The 13,254-nt window shown below is 44.6% G+C and overlaps 1 protein-coding gene across 1 annotated transcript in view; it reads left to right on the top strand.

The window, feature by feature from the left end:
- LOC117261994 (voltage-dependent calcium channel subunit alpha-2/delta-4-like) overlaps positions 1–13,254 on the top strand; it is a 98,849-nt gene that overhangs the window by 18,662 nt on the left and 66,933 nt on the right. The window contains exons 4-11 of the mRNA XM_078167564.1: positions 807–866; positions 4,788–4,950; positions 5,041–5,172; positions 8,483–8,543; positions 10,293–10,443; positions 12,070–12,144; positions 12,560–12,649; positions 13,031–13,144. Coding sequence (XP_078023690.1) covers positions 807–866; positions 4,788–4,950; positions 5,041–5,172; positions 8,483–8,543; positions 10,293–10,443; positions 12,070–12,144; positions 12,560–12,649; positions 13,031–13,144 — 846 coding nt within the window. The remainder of the gene's footprint in view (positions 1–806; positions 867–4,787; positions 4,951–5,040; positions 5,173–8,482; positions 8,544–10,292; positions 10,444–12,069; positions 12,145–12,559; positions 12,650–13,030; positions 13,145–13,254) is intronic.

Here is a 13,254-nt window from a genome sequence, read left to right as displayed (position 1 = left end):
AACCATATTTGGGATTTAATATCTCAGTCTGTTAGTGTGATTCAGTTCCTACCAACTCTCTGAAGATGGTAATAATTTCACTGTAACCGTGTGTGGCTGCCAGCACTGACCTTTATGATCTAGACTTTTTTTGCAGTGAGGCTCATCTGCAAAATCTATGAATATTAAGTCATTTAAATATGTGCAAAACAGCACAGGAGCACCAGGAGGCTGTTTGCTAACAGTGCATCTCTCTTATTGTGGGTGCTGTGAGAATTACATTTGTGCAGAAGCTGCAGAATCATTTTGTGAATTTGCCCTTTAGAGTTTATAACAGAACAACATAATCAGGTAAAAACATTAGGTCCATGTACAATGCAGATCTGTCAGTACATTAATAAAATAACACTACTTTTACAACGTATCAAAGACTGTCTTGTCTCTGCCTGTAAACACTGAACTGAGATCATTTGAGCCAAATTTAACTCAGATGTCACAAGATAAATCTCTGTGATTTAACACTGTGAATAATGTAAAGTAAGAATGTAATGATGGAATCTTTTTCTTGTCAAATACTTAGCAATAAAAATACTGAAATGAAATGAGAGGGTTTTAAGAGTTTAACGGCTCTGTTTTCCCACAACCCTTTGTCTGATGTAACCTGTGGTGGTGATGATGATGATGATGATGATGATGATGATGAAACATTACTTTATTTATGGGGTCATAAAGGATGTTCACAGGCAGATTGTCCTTCACATGGTACATGTTTTTATTTCCCACTGCAGTCAGACGACTCATAAAGACTTTTCTGTTTGTCGTCTCAGAGGTTAGCAGAGTCTGCAGAGGACGCTGACCTGTACCACGACTTCAACGCTTCATTAACGGTGAGTGCTCTTGTTTTTAAAGGTCACTTCCAGCTGGTCATGTTTATGTTTTAGTTCTTTGTGTGCTTTTTGCTTCATGATTAAAACTGCAGAGTAATGAAATCACTAACGTTAGCATGCTAAATGTGTGCAGATCAGAGGGGAACATACTTTGGCACATCAAAGAGACGATTCAAAAGGTTTTATATTTTCAGTAGTCTGACTCACGGGGTGCACACTGTGGCTGTAAACCTGCCACTGGGCCACTGATTTAGGCCGGAACTCTCCCTTCCTTCCTTCCGCTATCTGCGTGTTACCATTTCCAAAACTTTTTCAATACGGGAAACAACAAAAACAACAACAACACCAACCTCCGAGCTGAGCAACTTACAGGCTGAAAATGGCAACTTTTGATGAAGATCTGGAACGCTCAATGAGTCATGCCTGCTTTGTTTTTTTGGTGAATTGTTGTAAAGATCTACAATGAATAAAACAACATGTACCGATCCATTCACTTCACATGAGCTTCTCTTATGTAATAACGTTCTGCCAGAGCCACATGCAGCCATAAAACCGTCTGTAGTTTTAACAGGTTCAGTGGGCTCCTCTAAAGCTAAAATACAGTCTGGCTTCACCTCTATAGGTCTGATTACCAAATTATGTTTGTCTCTTATATCACTAAAAGTTGAATCACACAGTGACATACGACTAACAATGTTTTCTGTAGCGTTTTCTTTTGTGGAGCCATTTTACAGACAGTGCTCGCCTCCTCACGTGCGAATGTTCGACCAAACCAAGTTCAACCTGACACTGTTTTGCAAGACCACCATCACTGCATCCTGGGCTTAGTGCCGCCCAAGAATACTGTGACTGGTTTAAAGAAACACAAACACACCCATAGCAGAGAGGCAATCAGTGATTCCAGATCTTTCTGTAGCGCTGACACACCACTGTGGAGATGGCCTGGCTTCACAAGAATATGTTCTCAGCAATGTTTTTCTCCTCGATCAATGTTCAGTGATGTGTCCATGGGTCAGTGTGTTGAAATCACCCACAGCTTACAGCCTACTGATTTTATACTTCATTAAACCTACGCCCTCGAATGTTTGGGCGTTGTTGGGCCACTTAAACGCTGATATCTCCACAGTTACTGAACAGATTTTTACCATTCAGACTGCATTTGAAACATACATCTGCCCTCATGCTTTTGCAGTTTGAACTATGAACCTAGCCTTTACCAATCTGTCACAATGATAGTCTCTATCAAGAGACACAGGACCCTGGGAACAGAGGGTTGACCCCGATCAGAGGCACCGGCAGATTGAAGCTTTAAAGCTTCAGCTGACACCTGAAATTAGATTAGATCAAACTTCACTGATCCTGTGAGGAAACTGGGTCAACACCGCAGCAACCAAACTGCACACAGAATAACACTAACATGTTATATAAAAACATACAGTGTAGCATGAGAAGGTCATATTAACAGCACACAGCATTCAGTTCAGCAGCAGTAATCACATAGTTGGTAGATGTTGCTCATTAATTAGATGATTCTGTCTCTCTCCTGTCAAACAACCTCACTGATACTTCGTTAATCTGATTTTTTTTAAAACAATAGGAGCTGTTGTGTTTATGACAGCATGCTGCTAACCTGCAGTGCTGGGCTGCAGCCAACATTTAAGCAAAATAACACCTTATACAGTACAGTAGAACTGATAGGAGTGACTTTAATTCTAAAAACCTGCTATCAAAGGGCCTTTTTTTAAATAAAAAAAAACAGCAGCAAGGTTGCATTTATCAAAATAAAAGCTCAAATGGAAAATTCTCTCTAAACATAAACATATGTATAAGGAACACTTTACTGTTTTCATTCAACTTTCGCACCAAATTCAGGTCAGAATTTCTGAGTAAAACCAACTCCATAAAAACCAAAAGATAAATGGAAGACTTTTTAACAGTTGAATATTAAGTGAATATGCACTGATCAGCCAAAAAAATTAGAACCGCTCTCAGGTGGAGTGAGTAACATTGACCATCTTGTTACAATGCAATGTTCCCCTGGGGAACTTTTGCTCCAGACATTCATGCTACCTAATGCTCTCCACCCACCCAGAAACCTCTGCAGATCAACTATCTCTCGTCATGGCAGCAGCACTACCTGATGGCAGTGGCCCCCCAGCAGGAAAATGCCCCATGCTACGCTGCAGAAACTGCTCAGGAATGACCTGCGGAACGTCACAAAAAGCTAAAGGCATCGACCTGGCCTCCAAATTCCCCAGATCTAAATCTGATCAAGCATCCATGGGACAGGGACACCCCGCCTTTCCGAAAATAGACCTCCATTCTTCGTAATGGCGGGGTTTCCCATTTTTTCTCAAGGCCCCGCTATTCTGAATATTGGGGACAACGCCTGCAGTTCATTAACAGGTGCCTCCAATCAACACGTATCCACATGTGCGACCGGGAGTGGGGATTTCAGCACCACGGACAGCGCGCGTAAAAACACTTGACAAGCGTCTCCTTTTTAATGTGTTTGCTGCTAGCGAAATTATACATAAAAAATGAAGACAGTGACATATTTTCAATAAAAAACAATGAGTTGAACGTTCATTTCAAGCTTTTGTAGTACAGCAAATTTCAGAATTGTGCGAGTGCGGCCGGAGAGCGGGCGGCAGTGTTTGATGCAGGAAATTCAATATGGACTTGAAAATCCGTTTCGGAGTGGGGGTGGTTCGGAATGGCGGGCTGTCCCCCATGGGACGTGCTGGTACCTCTGAGGCACCCCTAATCCACGGTGAGGCCTTCCTGGAGTGGACATGTCTCTGACATGTCAAGGCATGGACACAGGTTCTCTGGAAGGTGTCCTGTGGTGTCTGGCACCCGGCCAGGTGCTGGCTTCGGATCATTTAGACCTGTCAGTTGTGAGGTGGGGCACCAGTACTTCCCAAGATGCTCAGTCAGATTGAGGTGTGGGAGACTTGGAGGCCAGGTCGATGCCTTGAGCTTTCTGTCATGTTCCTCATTCCTGAGCAGCTTTTGTGGTGTGGCATGGTTCATTGTCCTGCTGGGGGGCACTGCCATCAGGGAGTACCGTTGCTGTGAGGGGGGTTACCTAGCCCACAGCAGTGTTTGGGTTGGTGAAGGGCTTCAGGTGGCATCCACATGAATGCCAGGACCAAAGGTCTCCCAGCAGAGCATTGCATTGTAACAAGGTGATCAATGTTATTCACTTCACCTGTCAGTGTTTTGACTGTTTTGGCTGATCGGTTTATGTACCCGGTGGACTCTAGTGTTGTCTGCGTTGTGTTGATATGAAGAGGCCCAGACTGTTGATCTCCATTTATTCCTGACAACTGACAGAAAGAGTAAAAACAAAACCCTCCGTCAATTACGACCATATAACTCGAGCCCCTACACAAATTAGGTGACTCAGGAATATGTCACAATATTATACAATAACCTTAGGCTGGAAAATGAACTTATAAACAGCTTAACAGCTCTAAAACACAGAAAACAAGAGCAATGTCACTTACCTCTCCTATGAAGCACAACAGCAAAAAGGGAGAGGTAAGGTGGGAGACAGCCCTTTATAGGAGGGGTACCCCCCAAAGGTGAATGTAGGGGTACAGAAACTGAGTATCAAACATTGTGTATGGAGGTCTAAGCGTGTCAGGTAATAACAACTGACACAGATTTTGTGTAATTATAATACGTATTATTACAATTTTTTATTATTTTAAACTGAAGTTGTGTTCCCCACTGTGCTTCATAAAATCCCATCATTTGTCCTTATTCATTTATATTTGGAGAGATGCCTACACGTAATGTCGTCAGGATATTTAAGGTAATTTATGGTGGATAGATATTTACTCCTTTGTCTAAAAGTCATCACCTTATTCTGAAAGGAACCTGTTCATGTCCTACATCCTGTCTCCTGAACAGTTTGATTACTACAACTCCATGATGATCAACACGGTGGACGAGGACGGGAACAACGTGGAGCTGGGCGGAGAGTTCCCCCTGGAGGAGAACGAACACTTTAACAACCTGCTGGTGAACACGCAGCAGAGCAACATCCAGGTTCCCACCAATGTCTACAACAAAGGTCAGAGGTCGCCAGCTCTGCCTCTGAAATGTACAAACACTTCCTGTAAAGTTAAGCTTTGCTCAGGATGTTTCTGTTCTCTGTGTGCAGATCCCAACATCCTCAACGCCATCTACAACTCTGAGGCGTTAAACGACGTCTTCATCAGTAACTTCCAGAAGGATCCAACGCTCACCTGGCAGTTCTTTGGCAGCTCCACCGGCTTCTTCAGGATCTACCCCGGTCAGTTTTAGACTAGTCGTTAAAAATGTATTAACTACTGTAATTATTTAAATACATTCATCCATTTCCGTAGCAGCTTATCCTCTTGAGGGTCGTTGGGGGGCTGAAGCCTATCCCAGCTGACACTGGGTGAGAGGCAGGGTTCACCCTGGACAGGTCACCAGACTATCACAGGACTGACACATAGAGACAGACAACCATTCACACTCACATTCACACCTACGGACAATTTAGAGTCACCAATTAACCTGCATGTCTTTGGACTGTGGGAGGAAGCTGGAGCACCTGGAGGAAACCCACGCTGACACAGGGAGAACATGTCAGAGCACATGGAGGAAACCCACGCTGACACAGGGAGAACATGTCGGAGCACCTGGAGGAAACCCACGCTGACACAGGGAGAACATGTCAGAGCACCTGGAGGAAACCCACGCTGACACAGGGAGAACATGTCAGAGCACCTGGAGGAAACCCACGCAGACACAGGGAGAACATGTCGGAGCACCTGGAGGAAACCCACGCTGACACAGGGAGAACATGTCAGAGCACCTGGAGGAAACCCACGCTGACACAGGGAGAACATGTCAGAGCACCTGGAGGAAACCCACGCTGACACAGGGAGAACATGTCAGAGCACCTGGAGGAAACCCACGCTGACACAGGGAGAACATGTCGGAGCACCTGGAGGAAACCCACGCTGACACAGGGAGAACATGTCAGAGCACCTGGAGGAAACCCACGCTGACACAGGGAGAACATGTCGGAGCACCTGGAGGAAACCCACGCTGACACAGGGAGAACATGTCGGAGCACCTGGAGGAAACCCACACTGACACAGGGAGAACATGTCAGAGCACCTGGAGGAAACCCACACTGACACAGGGAGAACATGTCGGAGCACCTGGAGGAAACCCACACTGACACAGGGAGAACATGTCAGAGCACCTGGAGGAAACCCACGCTGACACAGGGAGAACATGTCAGAGCACCTGGAGGAAACCCACGCTGACACAGGGAGAACATGTCAGAGCACCTGGAGGAAACCCACGCTGACACAGGGAGAACATGTCGGAGCACCTGGAGGAAACCCACGCTGACACAGGGAGAACATGTCGGAGCACCTGGAGGAAACCCACACTGACACAGGGAGAACATGTCAGAGCACCTGGAGGAAACCCACACTGACACAGGGAGAACATGTCGGAGCACCTGGAGGAAACCCACACTGACACAGGGAGAACATGTCAGAGCACCTGGAGGAAACCCACGCTGACACAGGGAGAACATGTGGGAGCACCTGGAGGAAACCCACGCTGACACAGGGAGAACATGTCACAGCACCTGGAGGAAACCCACGCTGACACAGGGAGAACATGTCGGAGCACCTGGAGGAAACCCACGCTGACACAGGGAGAACATGTCAGAGCACCTGGAGGAAACCCACGCTGACACAGGGAGAACATGTGGGAGCACCTGGAGGAAACCCACGCTGACACAGGGAGAACATGTCGGAGCACCTGGAGGAAACCCACGCTGACACAGGGAGAACATGTCAGAGCACATGGAGGAAACCCACGCTGACACAGGGAGAACATGTCGGAGCACCTGGAGGAAACCCACGCTGACACAGGGAGAACATGTCAGAGCACCTGGAGGAAACCCACGCTGACACAGGGAGAACATGTCAGAGCACCTGGAGGAAACCCACGCAGACACAGGGAGAACATGTCGGAGCACCTGGAGGAAACCCACGCTGACACAGGGAGAACATGTCAGAGCACCTGGAGGAAACCCACGCTGACACAGGGAGAACATGTCAGAGCACCTGGAGGAAACCCACGCTGACACAGGGAGAACATGTCAGAGCACCTGGAGGAAACCCACGCTGACACAGGGAGAACATGTCGGAGCACCTGGAGGAAACCCACGCTGACACAGGGAGAACATGTCAGAGCACCTGGAGGAAACCCACGCTGACACAGGGAGAACATGTCGGAGCACCTGGAGGAAACCCACGCTGACACAGGGAGAACATGTCGGAGCACCTGGAGGAAACCCACACTGACACAGGGAGAACATGTCAGAGCACCTGGAGGAAACCCACACTGACACAGGGAGAACATGTCGGAGCACCTGGAGGAAACCCACACTGACACAGGGAGAACATGTCAGAGCACCTGGAGGAAACCCACGCTGACACAGGGAGAACATGTCAGAGCACCTGGAGGAAACCCACGCTGACACAGGGAGAACATGTCAGAGCACCTGGAGGAAACCCACGCTGACACAGGGAGAACATGTCGGAGCACCTGGAGGAAACCCACGCTGACACAGGGAGAACATGTCGGAGCACCTGGAGGAAACCCACACTGACACAGGGAGAACATGTCAGAGCACCTGGAGGAAACCCACACTGACACAGGGAGAACATGTCGGAGCACCTGGAGGAAACCCACACTGACACAGGGAGAACATGTCAGAGCACCTGGAGGAAACCCACGCTGACACAGGGAGAACATGTGGGAGCACCTGGAGGAAACCCACGCTGACACAGGGAGAACATGTCACAGCACCTGGAGGAAACCCACGCTGACACAGGGAGAACATGTCGGAGCACCTGGAGGAAACCCACGCTGACACAGGGAGAACATGTCAGAGCACCTGGAGGAAACCCACGCTGACACAGGGAGAACATGTGGGAGCACCTGGAGGAAACCCACGCTGACACAGGGAGAACATGTCGGAGCACCTGGAGGAAACCCACGCTGACACAGGGAGAACATGTCGGAGCACCTGGAGGAAACCCACGCTGACACAGGGAGAACATGTCAGAGCACCTGGAGGAAACCCACGCTGACACAGGGAGAACATGTCAGAGCACCTGGAGGAAACCCACACTGACACAGGGAGAACATGTGGGAGCACCTGGAGGAAACCCACAGAAAAACATCAGCCGCCCCCATCAACAAGGCGAATATCGGCTAATACCAATGTTGGGCTGATGAATCAGTGCATCCCTATCGTTCCACACATACCTCTTAGATAGTGGTTGCAGCTGAGACTTTGCTGGTCAGAGTTCACCAAAGATGCTCTGCCTCCACCCTTTGTGACAGTGAATGTTAGTGAACAGGAGGTGAATGTTTGCCAGTGTTAATTCATGCATGTGTGATGGTGTCTTTATACAGCCTACATAATCTGCTGACACTTTGGTAGTTTGTTGTATCTCTGAGTGTTTCCATGTTAACTGCAGACAGTGATATCAGCAGTATCTGAGAGGTCGATCTGAACTGACTCCATGTGTCTCTGTCAGGTATTAAATGGACTCCAGACTCCAACGGTGTGGCAGCTTTCGACTGCAGGAACAGGAACTGGTGAGTTCAGTCCACCAACATCTTCTCACATAAAAACCAGACAAGGTTCACATTTGATGTTTTAAAGGAACTATCTCAACATTTATTGGACTGAATGTGATGAAATGTGCTTCACATATTAATGTTACATTCAGGATGAATGGTAACAACATTGGTGATTCTGACTTTTCATCTAGCGCCATCATCAGGTCAGCATTTTTAATGTGCCCAATATTTTGGTTTATGACCAAATATCTGCAGAACTGGTGACATCCACATCAGCCTCAGCTGGACTTGGTGTTTACTGCTAATAAGCTAATGTTAGCATGCTAATACTCACTCTGAACATGGTAAATATTATCCCTGCTAATCTTCAGCATGTTAGCTTTCTCACTCTGAACATTTTAGTATGCTAGTGTTAGCATTCAGCTCAAAGCACAGTTGTGCAAAAGTACAGCGTCACAGACCTGCTAGCATGACGAATAAACATAAAGATGAAACTTGAATCACATTTTCAAAACGCCTGGTTAAAAATTTCGATCCCACTACTTAAACACGCATTATTTAAAACAACAGATGACGTTCTCTGCTGGTTTTAAATACAGCTGGTGGAGCTCAGACATTGTGTTTGAATGAACACACTGAACTCAGTTTGTTTACAGATATAAATAATATTCAGTAATAATCTGGTCGCTCAGTTTAGTCTGTCAGTAAAGGTGTCAGCACGCCAGCAGCTTGGAAACAGGAGCATAAAGTCCAGAAACATTAACGACATCATACTTTGAATTTTGCCTGTTTTGTAGGTTTTTTTTAAAAAGAAGTTTATAAATATTACAACATATCTTCAGCCTCTGTCTCGAAACTCACAACACCAGGACTTCACAAAGTTTAAAAAAAACTTTAAAATTCAATATCTGCCGTCCTGTTCGTTGATCTGTCACATGTTAAAATAGACAGATGTTTATTGGAACAAATGACAGTCCCAAATGCTGCAAACTTATATAGCATGAAGAAGAAAAGTGTCTAAAATCCTGAAGTCAAACTCGGTAAAATGATTTGAAAGAAGGAACAGGAAGTTAAATCCTCACAAACACCAACTGAAAGACGTTTAACCTGATATTTTATAAACAAGAAATGACAAAGTAAAACCTCCAAAGCGACCATCAAGCTGAGTCAACACCTCTGATACAGTGTGTTTGTTGTTTTGTGTCTGTTAGGCTAAAAAGCAAAGCTCAAAACTGACGGCCATGTAACAACAGAAATGATTATTAATACATAAAAGGAGAAACTGCCTGTGTGACACTGAGCTTCAGTCTGAGGCGCTCGTTCTGCTGGCTGTGTGTCGGCTGAGCAGCGGCCAACCAGAGTCTTGATCCTCTGGAAAAGACGATAAGCTCCTTCCTTAGCCGGGTCACTGCTGCCCACATGGCACCATATGCGACTGTTCATGCATTTCTAAATAATACCAGAGAGCTGCATATGTCCCTGAACGCCACGTCACGCCGCATTACTGCAGCTGAGCTGGAAAAAGCTGCTGCCTGTAACTCTGAGTGACACATTTTATTTGTTTCTATCAATAATGTGGAGTTTATAGAGATTATAATAATAATAATAATAATAATGATATATCATTTATATAACACCTTTCAGACAATATACTGTCAAATCTGATCAGTCACTGTGTTTGATAGTGCAATAAAGCGTGTAACAAGAGGACGTCACAAACATTGAAATGAATGGGTACTGGGTCTGTTGTCATGTTGTGTTCAGGTACATCCAGGCAGCCACGTCTCCCAAAGACATCATCATCATGGTGGACATCAGCGGCAGCATGAAGGGGCTGAAGATGACCATCGCCAAACACACCATCAACACCATCCTGGACACACTGGGAGAGAACGACTTTGTCAACGTCATTGCTGTGAGACAAACACACAAAAAGACTCGCACACACACACATTTCAACAACCAAACACAGTCTGACATTACAGCAGTGGTAGAGGAAGTACTCAGATACTGTAAAAATACTTAGCTACAAATAAAAGTCCTGCATTGAAACTGTTCCTGCAGCAAAAGCATGTAATGAGAAAAAAGTCCCCTGTGACTCTACTACTGTTATTTATATATGTATGTATATTTATAGCGTTAGCTGTTAGCAGCCAGTGGCCAAAACTAAGTGCTAACAGAGGTTGCACTGATGATGTGTTCAAGCTCTATTCAGTAAAAATGAGTATTAGGTGAAGGTAAATTATAACCATCTCATGATATGTTCAAATGCAATCTTGTAAAATTTATTTTTGATGAGAATCTTGAATAAATACAGTTGTGTGAAAGAGAAATTTGACGTTTTCACAGCAACATAATAATAATATAGATATTAAAGCAGGAAGTATGAGATATTATTTATCGTTAGAAGGCTTTCAAAACAGTTTTTTTTTCTTGTGAACGAAAGTTTTATTAAACGTGTTAAATAAATGTGTTTTATTGAATTTGTGCTCATTTAAAGACGAATGACTCTAAAACACTTCAGTCATTTTTTAAAATGTAGATTTCTTTTTCCCCTGGCACGACAGAGGGAATCAATAGCAACAAAAACAGCGGCTATCAACTAAATTGTTGTTTTAAACATTGGTGTTGGCCCAGAGTTTCAGAATCTGTTCATCCCACATATCATCAGATAATTACTGTGAAATCAGGAGTGTACTGTTGTAGTTGGTTCAGGTGGAGCTGATTATGAACCATTAACTAATGATTATTTTCATCATGGATCAATCTAATTATTTCCTCCATTAATCGACTGATTAGTGAAAACAGTGAGAAATGTTCGTCACAATGACGCAGAGCCCAAAGTGACACCTTCTCAACATTATCACTAACACATTACAGTTATTAACATCATTCAGAGGAAAAGTTTGTGAAGCTGAAACCATGAAATGTTAATGTAATGGTGTCACATTATTTTTCAGCTGTACTCGTATAAACTGCTGGTTAAATTCATTTATTACATAACATCATATTTTATAAACCTTTGTATGTTTTCTGTGTAAAAATCTTCATCTGCAAAGTAACTAATGCTCTCAGATAAATCCAGTGTGTAGAATTTAAAGGAGCGTTGGAGGTAAAATACAAATACTTAAGGTTTGTACTCAAGGGTTCGGCATGTAAGATTTAGGGGGATTTAGTGGCGTCTAGCGGTGAGGATTGCAGATTGCAACCAGCTGAAACTTCTCCTGGCTCTGATTCTTTCAGTGTTGATTGTTGAGGAGGTTTTTAGCGGGAGCTGAATTATCCACAGAGGTCTCTCCTCCTCTCCTAAACAAACAGAGCTGGTCATTAAAACTGGTTAAAACACTGAATAAAGCAGTTAAACATTAAAAGCCAAGCAGGAAACTATACTTATTATACTATATTCCAGTATATCCCCCTAAATCCTACACACTGCACCTTTAAGTACGGTACTTGAGTAAATGTACTTAGTTTCCTTACATCCTTCGGGAGGCTGCTGTTACTGGTCTGCGGATTTGAACCTGTGTCCTCCTGTTTGCAGTACACTGACTACGTTCGGTATGTGGAGCCGTGCTTCAAAGGAACTCTGGTCCAGGCCGACTTGGACAACAGAGAGGTAAGACCATTATCTGCTTCATGGAGGCTTAAAGAGCTGATGAGGCGTCTTAGCGGCCAACACACACACACACACACACACACCACACAGAGGAATGCCCCTCAACGTTATTTTCAGGTCAACCTATTAGCCTACTTCTTGACATGTCAAGCCGCAGCAGGTCATCCTCTGTCCAGTGCTCTGCAGTCTGATCTCAGAGCTACAAGGATTCAGATTCTCTACTCGTGTAAAAATACAAACATTATTGCAATATATTGTATTTTTTATTTGTTATAGTTTCACTCTTTCCTTCTTCGTATTGAAATTACGACAAAAAAAAATCTAAAACAACAATTTCCCGCAGCATAAATAAAGCTCTACCTTATGCTCTACTGTTCTTACCTTACCTTACCTTATTTATCTCTGTGTCTCTCAGCACTTTAAGCTGCTGGTGGAAGAGCTGCATGTTAAAGGTGAAGCGAAGATCAAGAACGCCATGAAGGAATCCTTCAAAATACTAAATGAGGTTTGTGTCCCGTGATGATCACAGGAGCAAGAAGAAATTAAGCTCTTCATTTAACAAAACTTTAAAGCTCTGAGATTATTTTTGTATTGTTAAATATTAACATGTTGTTGCTGTGGTCTCCTACAGGAAGTTAGAAAGCATGTAGCCTTAGAGGATGTGATGTGTGTGTATATACACATTCAAATATGCAGTTTGTAAAACCAGTTGAAATTCAGAGAAACTTTTTTTTGGCCCTGCTTTGCCTGCCGAACTCAAATCCAGAGTTGAATGTGATGCAGACAGGTCACTTCACAGTCACTGTGACACCTGTAAGTTCTTATATTGTGTCTGTGTGTGTGTGTGTGTGTGTGTGTGTGTGTGTGTGTGTGTGTGTGTGTGCAGGCGAGGGTGAACGGTCAGGGCAGCATGTGTAACCAGGCCATCATGCTGATCACAGACGGAGCCATGGAGGACTTTGAGTCTGTCTTTGAGGAGTTCAACTGGCCTGAGCGCAGGGTGAGGACGAGCACTGGGGGTCAGAGAGAAGAGACGATCTCTCCGCACGTTAACTGGGATTTCTCTGCAAAATCAGCTCCCTTTCACCAGTGACATGAGCTCATGAGACT

Source organism: Epinephelus lanceolatus, chromosome 5 (genome assembly GCF_041903045.1).
Source record: "Epinephelus lanceolatus isolate andai-2023 chromosome 5, ASM4190304v1, whole genome shotgun sequence".
Classification (NCBI taxonomy): domain Eukaryota; kingdom Metazoa; phylum Chordata; class Actinopteri; order Perciformes; family Serranidae; genus Epinephelus; species Epinephelus lanceolatus.
This window is presented reverse-complemented; position numbering and strand designations above follow the sequence as displayed.